The 14,873-nt window shown below is 34.2% G+C and overlaps 1 protein-coding gene across 1 annotated transcript in view; it reads left to right on the top strand.

The window, feature by feature from the left end:
- LOC150094754 (AP-1 complex subunit sigma-2-like) overlaps positions 1–7,548 on the top strand; it is a 130,118-nt gene extending 122,570 nt beyond the window's left edge. Inside the window, exon 5 of the mRNA XM_090410980.1 lies at positions 6,300–7,548. Within this exon, the coding sequence (XP_090267106.1) occupies positions 6,300–6,344 (45 nt within the window). The 3' untranslated portion in view covers positions 6,345–7,548. The remainder of the gene's footprint in view (positions 1–6,299) is intronic.
- Positions 7,549–14,873: the final 7,325 nt, after the last annotated feature.

The raw sequence follows: 14,873 nt of genomic DNA, 5'->3' as shown, positions 1-14,873 counted from the left end.
GGCATTATGGAGGCAACATAAGATGAGTGGTAATAATCAATTCCATGAGGATTACAAAGAATGGGCAAGGAGGGTGACTCAGTTAGCAAAAATTCAGTATGAGCAGAAGTTAGCCAATGAAGCCAAAATATATATATATATATATTATGGAATGATGGCATTGATTGGAGAAAATGGTATAAGAACAACTACTGCGGAGGGTATAGTTGAGATATTTAATGAGCAGTTTGTGAAGGTCTTTCATTCTTGTGATTGTGACATCATGGAGAGTTTTAAGAGCAGTGGATGGTGATGAGGAGGAGAGACTGGCTGTAAGTGAGCAAGAGGTATATGGAGAATTGAGCAAACTTGATGTTAATAAGATTTTGGCACTTGATAATATATTACCACGTATTTTGAAGCAATATGTCAGGGAGTTGACATCTGCTTTGACATATTTGTTTAATATGAGTTGGTGATCCTAGATGAGTCTTTGACTCCATGGGGTCTGAGGATAATAATAATAATAATAATATTAAAAGGATTATGGCAATCATAAGAAGAAATTTGAAATATCATGTAGAAGTAAAGACATTCTGGTTACATTGTATAAGGCTTGATCAGGCTTGATCAGGCTGCATGTGAATTATTGTGCACAGATTTGCTCACTTGCTTTTTAAAGGAAGAATATATATAATAACAAGTCTTATTAAGTTGAAAATAAATGTCAATAAGAAATTATATTCATTTCGTTATCCTTTATCCAAGCATAAGCGCACAGAAGTTTGCACATGAAGTAACTTTATGACTTGGCTGCTTTTATATGAAGGCAGATAGATTACTTCATATCACATTGCCCTAGTATCATACATGCAAACTTTTGTGAGCTCATAATAAAGACAAGAATATAATTTCTTATCAAATATTTGCTTTCTTACAGTAGGAAAACTTGCCACAACTATTTCTTGTTAGTATTTTAATAATCCATTTTCTTGCTTGCATATGAATATGTGGCCTGTAACATTGATTTTGCTCTCAGTATCTTTATGGGTCTAGCTCCCACTGACGTTACCTTGATTATGGTATTCTAGTGGATAATGGCCTATTAGCTCCTATTGGCAAGGGGGGGGGGGGACCTTGAACAAGGTCTTCCAGCAAGTGCTTGTCATAGAAGTAGTGGTTTTTGCTAGTTACTGGCTAAAGCCAGAGAAGTAGAACCACTACTTAGCATTTATGAAGTGATCCAGGTCATGAGGAATCTTTTCAAATTACTCAATGAGATTTAGAGTGAGCTTTTGGGAACTCCCTGTACATTTATGAGTGACCTTTCAGAGGGTGCTCGACAGTAGAGTCAGTTTGTGTTGGTTGCTGACTAGAGCCATGTTCACTGCATTGATGGATTTTTGTCTTCTGTTATGTAGAGATTTGTTAAAAGCATTATCTGATGGAATTACCACTGAATATCCTAAAGTGATGAGCATGAGTGATTTGGATCACTCTGAGCGATTTTTTAAAATCGCTCGCAGAGTAATAATGCTTTACATTGCATATGCCAGTTAATTAAGAAAATGCAGAGCAGCAACTAAGGTGATATGCAACAATGATCAAGGGGTAGCAATTTTATTGGTACACTCATCAAGTTGTCATGTTAATCATGTAATCCAAGTTGTGTGGACAGTGTGGTAAATACCTAGAAAATAGAAAGGTGATGATAGGGAAAATTTTTTTGGAAGAACGAAACAAGAAATGCAGTAACTCAAAAAGGACAAAAAAAGTGGAAATAATATGTTGTAATTCTTTCTGTAATAGTTCATCTGAAGAACATAAGGAGTGAACCTGATGAACCAGTGTTTTAATAGTTCCAACCTTTTGACTAAGATAAGTTATGAGATTCAGCATGGATATAATGGCCTATATGTGTCTTCTTCCAAAAAACTGAGAAGTGTAGGTTACCATCTAGTTGACAAAGAATTAAAAGATCTAAAAGGGCTAACTGCTTATTTACTTCTTCTAGTGTGAATTGGATCCTTGGATGAAGTGCATTTAATTTAGAGAGGAACTATTGTAATTCATAAGAAGAGTTAGTCCAGATAGCAAAAATGTCATCTACATATCCGAACTAGTGAGTAGGTCTAGGTGAAATGTTGTTGAAAATATGTTGTTCAAGGTGCTCCATAAAGAAATTGGCAATGGCAGGAGAAATAGGATTGCCCATTGTTGTTCTTTCAATTTGTTGATATAACTTGTTTTAAAAGAAAAATAACCAGAATGTATTACAAAATCAAGTAATTGAACAATGTCAGAAGGAAATTCTTGTTATAGTAATTCAATGCTGTTAGATAAAGGAACATTAGTAAATAATAAAAGAACATCTAAACTAATCATATCTGAAGCATCCAAATGAAGATCCAAAATTTTATTTTTGAAATCCAAAGTGTCTTTTTAATAAGTTAGGAAATTTAATGACCTTTTTTAGTTATCTTACATTAGCTACTTAGGTGGTGCCATTTGGAATTGTAAGTTATTGTTCAATTAGCTTTTTACATGTACTAAAGATGCTGTTGTTACTTAGGTGAAAATTATACTAATAAAATAATATTTTACATGAGTTTATTCCAGTATTATAATTTATTTAAATACACTCCTTATCCCTACTTCTTGGGGTATTCTTCAACATCCATCTTTGCATGGAGGGTGGTTGAACCGTGCAATGCATTGCCTGATGGAGTGGTGAGAGTGAGAACGGTCAATTAGTTTAAGGAGTGGTATGATAAACTTTGTGTTTCCTAGGAGGAACCTCCCACGTTGAGTCTTGATAGACGTGTTTCCTAGGAAGGACCTCCCAAGATGAGTCTTTTAACTCCTTGGAGGCCTAAATAATAATAATGTAATCTAATGTTGAATCTGATTGGCCACATTTGCAGTATGTCTTATAAACTTCAATGTCATCCACAATAACTTCCTAATCCAGGCCTCATCAATTTCCTGCTATTCAGCTCTGGTAGTATATAGCTTGTAATCTCACCATCCCAAAGTGAGTTATTTCACCATTAAACTTGTAGTCATTTATATTTGTCCATAATTGTCATTCTGTTTAAATCATCTTTTGCTGTAACACTAATGTACAATTTAAACCAGCTACTAAGTCCTGAGGTGCTTCACTTGCCTTTTTCGACACTCAACTTCCCCCGTACACTATTCTTTGATATTTCTGTCAGCTGCACTCTTATCCAAGTCACCAGCTTCATATTCTTTCTGTAATAGTTCATCTGAAGAGCATAAGGAGTGAACCTGATGAACCAGTGTTTTAATAGTTCCAGCCTTTTGACTAGGATAGGTGATGAGATTCAGCATGGATATAATGGCCTGTATGGGTCTTCTTCCAAAAAACTGAGAAATGTAGGTTACCATCTGGTTGACAAAGAATTAAAAGATCTAAAAAGGCTAACTGCTTATTTATTTCTTCTAGTGTGAATTGGATCCTTGGATGAAGTGCATTTAATTTAGAGAGGAACTATTGTAATTCATAAGAAGAGTTAGTCCAGTTAGCAATTTAGTCCATTTTTCCATTTTTAGTCCATTTCCAGTTAGTCCATTTTTCTCCCATTTATGCAACAAAATCCCAATGTTTGAATGCCTTTGTGAAGGCATTCAAGTATAATTTACAAAGTAAATTATACTTGTAAAGAAATTATATTCTTGTTTAATCATTTACCCAAGTGTAAGTAAACAAACTTGACACTTTAATTATCTTCACAGCTAGGCTACTTGTATATAGAGGCTGTTGACTTCACATCAGTTGCCTCAGTATCCCATAATGTGACATTTCTCAGATGTGTATACTGCTCTGCATTATAGGAAAGGTCAAGTTTCAGACTAGTTTCAACCCTTATTGAGGTCTCATCAGTGGGAGCCAGACCCAGAAAGATACCAAGGTTGAAGTGATACAGAAATCATACATTTTCCATATTTAAGTAGCAGAAAAATGTATCACCTATCATTAAAATATTCCTTAACAGAGATAGTAAAACTTTGCAATTTATAGTTTAGTTGCAAAGTTAAACTTCAACTATAATCTACTACTACTACTGCATTGGCTAGAGTCTTATCCTTTATGCAGTGTAACTATTTTGCACTCTTTCTATTCCCTTGGCACTTTCCCAGAACTGAGGCTCCAATTAAACAGCTTGATCAGAGGAGGTGTGCTGAACCTTAATCAAATATTAAGGTTCAGCAATATTATAAGCACATCCAATTTATCTACTTCTATCTCTCATTAGTCAGTGTCACTTCTAGCACTGAGTAACTCAACTGTTTCAGTCACTTCTTACCATCAGCACTTGTTAAAATCATCCTTCTGTAGTTATTCTTCCTTTTGTTTGCCACATAGTGAAAGATCTCTGGGATTTCTTTTGGTCTCATCAGCTATCTGCCTCTCATAATTGGCTTTGGCCTTTCCTTACCACAGAGTCATTCTCCTTGATGCACTGCTTATTCACTTGCTAATCACCTTTTTCTCTATATTCCGTCCACACTTCTTGTTTTTCTGCATCTAGTGCTTAATAATGCTATTTCCATCTGACTGCTCTCTTGATTCAACCTCCTGACTCTGGGTAATTAGTCTGATACTGCTTTCTTTAAAATCCCTTGACCAACTCCCATGCACTGCTAACATCTCTCCCCCTCCAAATTCTTATGCCATAGTACTATAGTACTTCTGTAAGCTGACTCTGCCCTTTGTCATAATCACCTTATTTGTAATTCCATATATGCTTCTTCTTAACAGACAATTCTGCATGTCTGGCAATCTCAAAGGTTAAGATCACATGATCACTTTCCCCGAGTCGGCAGCCTGCATACATTAGTTACTGCCAAGTTCTCTAATGCATAACTAAATTCAACACTCTCAAACCTCATGTGCCCTTCATAACATGTCTGTGGTAGTTATTATTATTATTTGACACATCCAAGGAGTCCATAGACTCATCGAGGGAGGGCACCTGCTCTACAACTCTCTCTCCACCACTCAATCCACTAACCGCAACTACACCAACGCCATCTACCGCCAACCACCACCACTAGTTTTTCCACAGACAATCACAAACCTCCATGCCCATGGCGGTATTCAAACCCGCAGCCTTTTGGCTGGAGAGCAGATACGCTAACCACTTTTTTGTTCAGGCTGAAGTAACCAATAGCAAAAACTCCTCTTCCTTATTTATATATAATTTATTCCAGATACTTCTGGAATAAATATATCTCTTAGCAGCTGTATAAATTCCATTTCCTTTCATCCCTGCAACCATTCCTCCTTCCAGTTTATGTCCCCATAGTTTAATTTCCCTATAATAATTACTCGACTTGCACTCATTGTGATAACTTTCCAGTGCATGCCATCTAAATCCTGCCTCATACCTGTTTTTGACTTCAGTTCATCTGTTATGATTAGCAAAACCTCTCCTCTCATTCTATTCTCTTAGTTCTCTCTCTCTCTCTTTGAAAAATATTATAACTCTTGTTTTCTTTCCCTGTGATTAGATCATCCTCAGTCAACCAAGTTTCGCTGATGCCTATAACTTTTATTCAGGTTGAAGTAACAAATAGCAAAAACTCCTCTTCCTTATTCCAGATACTTCTAGAATAAATATACATAAACTATAAAATCTCCTTCATCCCACAACCTCGTGTTGATTATCTCACTAATGTTAAAAAGCTGAGGAGATGCTTCGCCATCATGTGATCACTTTCAACTTTCATCTAGGTTGTGTACACCCTCCCACCTCTTAAACGATCTAGTCTCCCTGACTCTGCACGTCTGAACTCTCACAATTCTTTCTCTTTGCTCATACACAGCATTTATTTGCTGTAGGCTCTGCTGCCTCCTGTGTGTGTAGTAATATATATATATATATATATATATATTATTACATATATTACTACATATATATATATATATATATATATATATATATATATATATATATATATATATATAAAGTAAAGAAATCCTCACTATATGTGTCCTTCCTTTTGTCAAATGCATTCCACACCTCTATGAACTCTACACTATTCCTCTTGCATAACCTATGCACTAACTCATTTGCAATTATATCTCTTCATCTCATCTCTTTTCTGTGATACTGTGGCATCAGACTTACAGTTTTTACTTTCTCACTATCCTTATTCACTTGCACTAACAATTTTCATATCTTCTTGTATACTACACTTGTCACCTGCTAGATCATCAATATATTTTCTTTAAATCTAATGTCTCGATTTATAAAGATTTTATTGAATTATGTATCTGTATCTTTATATAGGAGGAGACTCCACAGGGATTTTTTGAAGATCACAGTCTTGGATAGAGGATATCAAAAGCAAGACATCTTTCATTTAAATTAAATATAGGCCAGCTCAAATGTGTTTCTCAAAACTTCAGTATTGAATTAGCAATTATGGTTAAAACATATATGAGCATTCTATGCAAAGTATATTTATGTATTTGCCTGTTATTTGTACATGTATATTTTCTGATATATTGGATAATTGAGTTGTGTTGGAAACACTTTGTATATAAACATCTGGAGCATAAGCTGTTGGGAAAGCAGCACTTAGGAAAACAGGCTATAATGCTACATCTTGTCAGGAGGCCAAACTATCCTTCTTTTTACCTTATTACTGTCTTTAACTGAATTTTATCTCAATTTTTTTTTTTTTAAACTCTCAGTTGAAACAACGGATAAACCATCTTTGTGCCTAACATTCTGGATGAGTCATCAAAGATAGGCTATGAACATTCATTTCAATGTCGAACATTTCCTCATATATATATATACACACACACACCATGAAAAGGTGAAAATGAAGTCTGTTTGTATAAGCATTTTTGAATGCACAGTAATAAGTAAAATGGGAGGAACTTGTGACGAAATGCTTGTCTTCTACTAAAAAGTGGTGTTTTTTTGCTGATGCTTCATTATAAATACTTTCTTGATAAATTATGCTTTTTGTTACTCAGGCCTAATGATCATCACTTTGTCATAATTCCACATACTTCTGATTTGGATGGTTTAAAGGCTGATCCTAACTGTGTTAGAATTCCACTAGCTCGTAATTTCTAGCCACTCTGTTCTTAAGAAAATTATCACCCATAAATGAAGTCCTAATTATTATAGGAGAAGTAGCTTGAAATTTAAATTTCTTAATTTATAAAATGAAAATATATAACCATAAGTCAAAAATATATGGGAAAGACCATTCAGACTTCTATTAATAAGTACTGTACTTAATATGTGCGTTCTTGTTTGCTCTTAGACTAATTGATTTTTTGAAGGTGTGAGATATTGTATATATTCACTAGCATTGCACATTTCAATTTTCAGCTAACTATACTATACAAAATTATAAAGTTGCAAATGTGAATGAAATGTTTCCTTTTATTCACTCTGCATTGTTTTTCTTTTTCTTATTTTTTTTCTGTAATTTCTTGTTAAATGGCAAAAATGGTAAATGACCTCCTCCAAAAAAATATAATAAATAAATAAATAAGCATGATCAGTCTTTCCAATACATTGTTTCTGATATTTTCTACTTCATTTTGATTGTTCTTGTGTACAGAAGCAGTAATGAAGCATTTGACTAGCTATTACCACTCATTAGGAAAAAATTATGAAGACTAATGTTACCATGTGTGAATAATAGCTTTCATGAAAATAAACTTAAGTTGCATGTCATTTTAACTTTCATATCAAGATCCTAGTCTGAAACAGAGGTTGTTATTCTTCCTCCCCTTTCCCAAGTGGAGAGGAGAAACTGCATATATATATATATATATATATATATATATATATATATATATATCAGGGACGAATATTCCGGGTGTATTTGGTGTGCAGTGCACATCCACGAAATATCAGTAGCACCGATATTATATTTTTGCATTTATTCCCGTTAAAGACTCCCCCAATTGTTTGCAGACTTAAAATTGAGCACAATATACTAATGCTTCATTGTCCTCTTCAGGAAGGTAATAAAGCATTAGTGCTTCATGAAGAGGGCACTTTTCACCATGTAAACATTGCGTCACATTCACGTTAATAGCCTGGTGTGCTTTCAAAATGCATACACCTTTGAGCCCTTCGAAAAGATGTAAAGAGGATGCAGCGGATCAAATTCTTAGCTTTCTAATATTTTTAAACCACTGGAAGGCGGGGCTAGGTGAACTAACATTTTGAGCTCACCTAGTGTTTGTGATTGGTTATTGTGTCAACCAATCCAGTTGAATGTTGTCACTTGTCATGAGTTGAGTGCTTTTTGTATGCGATGACTGTATTACAAACAGCTGTTACACGTTTTCTGGAACTGAAAATTTGAAAGTGGGTGTTAGGAGAAAAATGCTAATTGCTTTTTCTTTTGCTCATGTAATATAGCATCTGTTGGGGTTGCAAAGTTTTTTAACGGTATATAGAGACATTTTTATTCTAGTCTTTCAAAATAAATACCAGCATGTGTAAGATTGATAAGACAGAAGAACCGCTGAAACTAAAAAAAAAACTAATGAATTTAGGATTCCCGAAAGTGTGGATAATTCCAATAATGATCAGATGTTATGTATACTGAGTCTCAGTAAACAAAATAAAATTCTTGGAAAATGGAACGAAATATACACAAACCAGTGAAATGCAAATAACATGTGCAACAAATTTTATGAGATGATTTGCTGCTGCTCCAAACCATATTTATTCCTGCAATACTCTCTTAAGTTTTTTTTTAAATTATGCCATCATGAATACACTTATTCATGTTTAGACTTTATAGGATCGTGCTATTCACTCTACCTGGCAACTTATAGGACACAGATATCACAAATGATAATTATTAATAATTCGTTTACCGTTAATGAAAGTGTTTCTACTCACACTTATTCTTTCCTATTCTTACATGTCTTATGAATGATGGTTCACATATCTTCATCTTTTAGTATTTCAAATATACCAATCAAATAAAGCATTCTCCTTCATTGTTATTTTCTAATAAATCCTAAAACAGATTGTTCCCCCACTCTACACAGAAGTTATCCTGCAATTAATTGCATTGGACTAATTAAAATGGACGCTGATGCACTATGCCCTCTCAAAACTTTCATACATCAATAAAAATGCAATCACATGGGCGATTGCAATTAGATTGCGAATATCAATCCTGGGGGACTTCCCCCAGGATCGATTAAAAAATTCCACAAATTATAATTGTAAAATTTCAATTATAAATTTGATTATGGGTTGGCTTGTTTCAGCCCACGGCGGGATAGCCATAGAACACATGCTTTATTGCTGCAATAAAACACGTGTTCCTGTTTTTGGTTTATCGTTTTCTGATTTGTGAACAGTGACCAGTTAGTTTTCCCTCTGTGCTAGTGAATCACTGAGTGAAGTGTGAATTGTAAATTTATAGTGAAATAAATTTAAACATAAAAATACATTTTTAAAAGGTAAGTGTATCTAATTTAATATAATTTTACTTGTTAGTTTTATGATTTTTTTGCTTTTAAACTGAAATAATTTAATTTAGGATTAATTAGTTGATTTTTAATAAAATATGCTGGTCAATTTTTATATATGAAATTGTGCTAAAAACTATTACTTATGAATACCCTTTTTTTTTTTCCAAGAATTAAAGATCATTAAAATTGATGCAAAATGAAAATGTATTTATAGTTTACATTGACAAATAATTACATCAAAAAAAAAGCTGAAAGATGTTTATTGATATAATTATTTAATTAAATCAATAATTATAAAAATTTATTGATGTAATTATTTGTCTCCAAGCTTTGTCCCCCCTCCCCCCCAGAAAATTTTATGCAGACATACGCCCATGCATACGGTCAAATTGACATGAAATTTTGTAGCGTGGGTCTCATAACCCACACGACAGCACACCCAACCGAAATGGGCACGCGATGCCACTGATATATATATATAGTAAATGTGATTTTCAGCTGTTAGGATATAGTGATTTTTGTGAATAACAGAAAAATGGATATAGTAGATACCAGTGGCATTGCATGCCCATTTAAGTTGGGTGTACTGTCATGTGACTTAGCAACCCAAACTACAAAATTCACATTAATTTGACCATAATGGTTGCATTTTTATTGATGTATGAAAGTTTTAAAATATTTAAAATATAATTTTAAATATAGAAAACATAAAGGTCAAATGAACAATAGATATTACATTCCTTTTATGTGAGAAGCACAAAGGGTTTATGCTTTGTGGCAGGATTAGATTATCATTGAAAAAAAGTTCAGACACAGATAATTTTAATTTTGATACAATTTTTAGATAGAACCGTGTAGTACACACAAAAATCAGGAAAAGAAATCGCTTGAAAAATTATTATTTTTACAGATGGAACCAAAGAAAGGCTGAAATAACTTGCTTTGCTTACTCATTTATACACAAGTTCCAACCTCCTTCGATTATAATCATACAATGTGTGAATGGTTTGGCAGAAAACTGGACATTCAGTAGATCATCAACAGTTTCCCATTGTAAATATGGGCAAAAATGTTAAATGTTATAAATTATTTATAAAAAATTATATATTAAAAACTTGTCTATATCAGTGTCCTAAACACATCTGTTCACACTTCACCTACACAAAACACATGAAACTCAGAAAACAAAATAGCAACTCATGACAATTTTTCAGTTGGATTGATTGACACAGTAACCCATCACAACCACTGATTTCTGGGTGCTGTTGTCTGAGCACACACACACCCTGCCTCACTTTTTGGGTGGTTTAAAACAACTGAAATACTAAGAATTTGATCCACTGCACATCTGTTCAAAGGGATTCAAGGTGCCCTTATTTGTGACTGCACACCCTAGCTATTAATGTGAATGCGATGCAATGTTTATAGGTCAAAAAGTGTCCTCTTCATGAAGCATTAGCATATTGTGTTTAATTTTAGGAATCACATGAAGCCAGGGAACAATTAGGAGAGTCTTTAATAAATGCAAAAATATAATATTGGTGATATTGCTATTCCATGGGTGTGCACCACACACCTAGCACACCCAGAATATATGCCCCTGCTAGATACCATATAGTACCTCAGAGTGATGCACCAGTTAAGACTATCATTACATATTGTTATTTATGTAATTAACATTGATTATCATTACATATTGTTAGTTCTTGCACATCTCCATAGGTTCAAAGAGTTATTGTGGGACATCCACTTTAATTCAAATACCTGTCACACCTCTCCTTAAACTCATTCACTGATGAAACATAATCTCTGGCAACCCATTCGTCATCCTCCAAAGAAATATAATCTTAACTTCCTTGCTAACGCTTATACAATTTCCAGGAAGTGACACCTTGTTTTCTCCCTTCCTGCCATGTGGTCAATAGGGTCAATTCTATAAAATCCTTTTAATAACTCATATGCTTCTATCATATCTCATCAGTGGCGGCCGGTGAAAATTTTAAGTGGGGATGCTGCATGCATATACAAAAAAAAAAAAAAAAAAAAATCACTTTTTTCCCTAATCAGTAACGAATTTATTAATAAATAAATTTACATATTAAAAATTACTTTATTAAAGATATTTCATCCTCACCACGAACAAACACCAATAATAAACGTTTCGTATCAATAGCAATGACAAGTGCAAACGAATATTGGCATTAGATCGCAATGCATTTGTTTTGTGTAACGATAATTGAAAAAATATAATTCTTTTCATATTTTCAAGAGTGACACTCGTCATAATTCAGCCTTGTATCTATAACAAATAAATAATTATATGTTATTTTAACAAAATAAAATAAGCTTTACAAAAAAATAGTTCACCACGAACACGTACCAATAATAAACGTTTCATATTTAACAGAAATAATGAGCGCAGGCATAAGATACACTGCCCAAGCAGCAGTGTATCTAATGACATAATGTGCAACGACAGCAAACGAATATCGGCGTTAGATCGCAGTGCATTTGTTTCGTGTAATGATAATTGAAAAAATATTCTTTTCATGTTTTCAACAGTGAGCCTCGTCATAATTCAGCCTTGTATCTATAATAAATAAATATCTGTTATTTTAACAAAATAAAATAAGATTTACAAAAAAATTTCTCCACGAACACGTGCCAATAATAAACGTTTCATATCTCACAGAAATAACGAGAGCAGGCATAAGATACACTGCCCAAGTGGCAGTGTATCTAATGATGTAATATGCAACGACAGCAAACAAATATCAGCGTTAGATCACAGTGCATTTGTTTCATGTAACGATAACTGAAAAAATATTATTCTTTTCATATTTTCAACAGTGACACTCGTCATAATTCAAGTAGTCCAAGCCATGTATCTATAATAAATAAATATATGTTATTTTACCAAAATAAAATAAGATTTATAAAAAATAGTTCGCCAGGCACACGCACCAATAATAAACGTTTCATATCTCACAGAAATAAGGCACGTAATCATACTAAAAATGCACTGCCGTTTGAGGGAATGATGTACTTGCAATGACAAGAGCAAACGAATATCGGTGTTAGATTGCAGTGCATTTGTTTCGTAATCTAAAGCATTAATCGAACAGTTCCAATTATTAACTATTCAATCAATGTCAAAACATAAGCTATAACCTTTAAGTACTGCATTTATATAATGTTGTAAGCATTGTTATTATTTATAAACACAAACAGAATTTAATTTTTTCATTTTTTCCCTTGGGAATGCTGCAGTGTCACAGTGCTTATGTACGGACTGCCACTGTATATGATCTTTGCCTATCAGCTAATTTTTGAAGTCCACAGACCTTCAATTTATTCTCAAAAGGAGCATTCCAACCTACCACAATCTTGGTCACCTGCCTTTGAATCCTCTCCCACTTCTTCATTTCCACAGAATCCATGCAACCAGTTTCACATGCAGTAGTCCAAGCATAGCCTATTCAAGCCATGTAAAGGGGAATAATAAGCTACTATTCTCAGCTTATCAGTATGTTCTTTAACAGCCACATAATCTGATGTACTGAATCTTATTGACCATCTTTGCAGTAACCTCCTCCAGAAGAACAACATTGCAAAGGTTCAATGCATGATGCGATTCATTGTGGCAGTGATGGGTAGTAGATGGCATTGTGCTGATGGTAGTGGTAATGTCATGTAGTTCAAGAATTAAGTAGGGGAGAGGTGAGTTTGAGTAGTGTTCCTTTCTGCGATGAATCCTTGGAGGTGTCACACAATAATAACATAAAAAAAAAACTCCAACTCCGTATCCATAAAAATTTCCGAATTGCAGGTCTAATCCATCAGATTAGTACATAACTTGTGATTTTGTCTTCCCAAAGTGAGTTATTTGGCTACGTTAAACTGGCAGACATTTACATATGCTCATACTGCCAGTCTATTTTCAAGTCATCCTGCAGAATGTCTAATTCATCTTCACTGACTATCAATCTTCCAAGTTTTGCATCATCAGCAAATAAGTGAACATTTCCCCTAACATTGATGTACAGTTTAAACAGCAAAAGACCAGGTGCTAAGTCCTGTGGTACTCTGCCTGCCTTCTCCCAGATTCATTCCCCCCCCCCCCCATACACCATTCTGATATCACTCCAGCATGTCCATCATTCATCTCTCTCTATCATTCAGAAAATCAGAATTTATCCCCATTTGCTCCAATTTATGCAACAGTGTTCTATATAATATTCTGTTAAATGCCTTTGCAAAGTGTAAGTGTATCATTGAGTAGCATTTCCTTTGTCCAATTCAGTTGTCACTTTATTATTAAAAGTAAACAAAATCCTTCACAAAACCATGTTGCATCCTATAAAGTATCATATTTCTGTCACCTAGCTCTGAATTATGTCTTACAAAATTCTCTAATACGTTAACCACTTCTCTTGAGATACTGATTGACCTATAATTTTCAACTTCTGTCTTGGAGCCTCCTTTATGTAGTTGAACTGTTTTTCCCCTCTTTCCATTTTGCCATCCCAGAACTGAGTCTCAAATTAAATAGCGTGGTTTAGTGCCATTTCCAATTCCCTTGCACATTCTTGTAATACACAGGATGTCACTTCATCTAATCTTATGGCTGTATTTGCATTAAGGTTCTGTAATATCATGTGTACCTCAATTCGTCTATCTCTTTCACCCATCAGTCAGTGTCACATCTGGCAGTGGAATATCTCCACCTGGATTGTACACAATTGCAAAATGATCACTCAGTAACTCATTTGCTTCTGTTACCTCTCTGCTGCCAGCATTCATTAAAGGCATCCTTCTACAGTTATTCTTTTTGCTTGTCACATAGTGGAAGAACTCTTTGGAACTTTGGTCATAATTAGCTTTGGCTTTCCTTACCATACTGCTCACTCTTCTTGCCTGTGCCTTGTATTACTCATTAACTTGATCAAAACCTTCACAAATTTTTTATTTTTCTGCAACTCCTGCTAAATAGAAAAAAAGTTGAATGACCTATATAAAGCTGGTTCATAGGAAACCAATGGAATGCAGCAACGTCATTAGAAACATCAACATAGCAATAGAACCTGAAAGGCAGAAAGCAACAACTGGAAGAAAGAAAGAAATTTTAAAATAAGAATACAGCAACACTAAGCAGATAGCTCTTTGGCACCAGTCTTCAATTGGCAGTTCACCAAATGCTGTGAAGAAAGAACTATTACCCAAATCAGATGGATGGTGGTGATAACATCCTTACCTCATTTCAAAACCACTATAAAAATCTGTTTGAAGACCATAGTACTATGGGAAACTATAATTCTTGGAACATTAATGCCTTTCCTGTTCATATCCAAGACAGGCTCAACACAAACCAATTATAGCAGCTGAAGTTACC

This window comes from Typopeltis vanoorti, chromosome 21 (assembly GCF_054136105.1).
Source record: "Typopeltis vanoorti isolate ZY-2024b chromosome 21, IOZ_Tvanoo_1.0, whole genome shotgun sequence".
NCBI lineage: Eukaryota > Metazoa > Arthropoda > Arachnida > Uropygi > Thelyphonidae > Typopeltis > Typopeltis vanoorti.
Note: the sequence above shows the minus strand (reverse complement) of the source record. Positions and strands in the feature narration are given on the sequence as shown.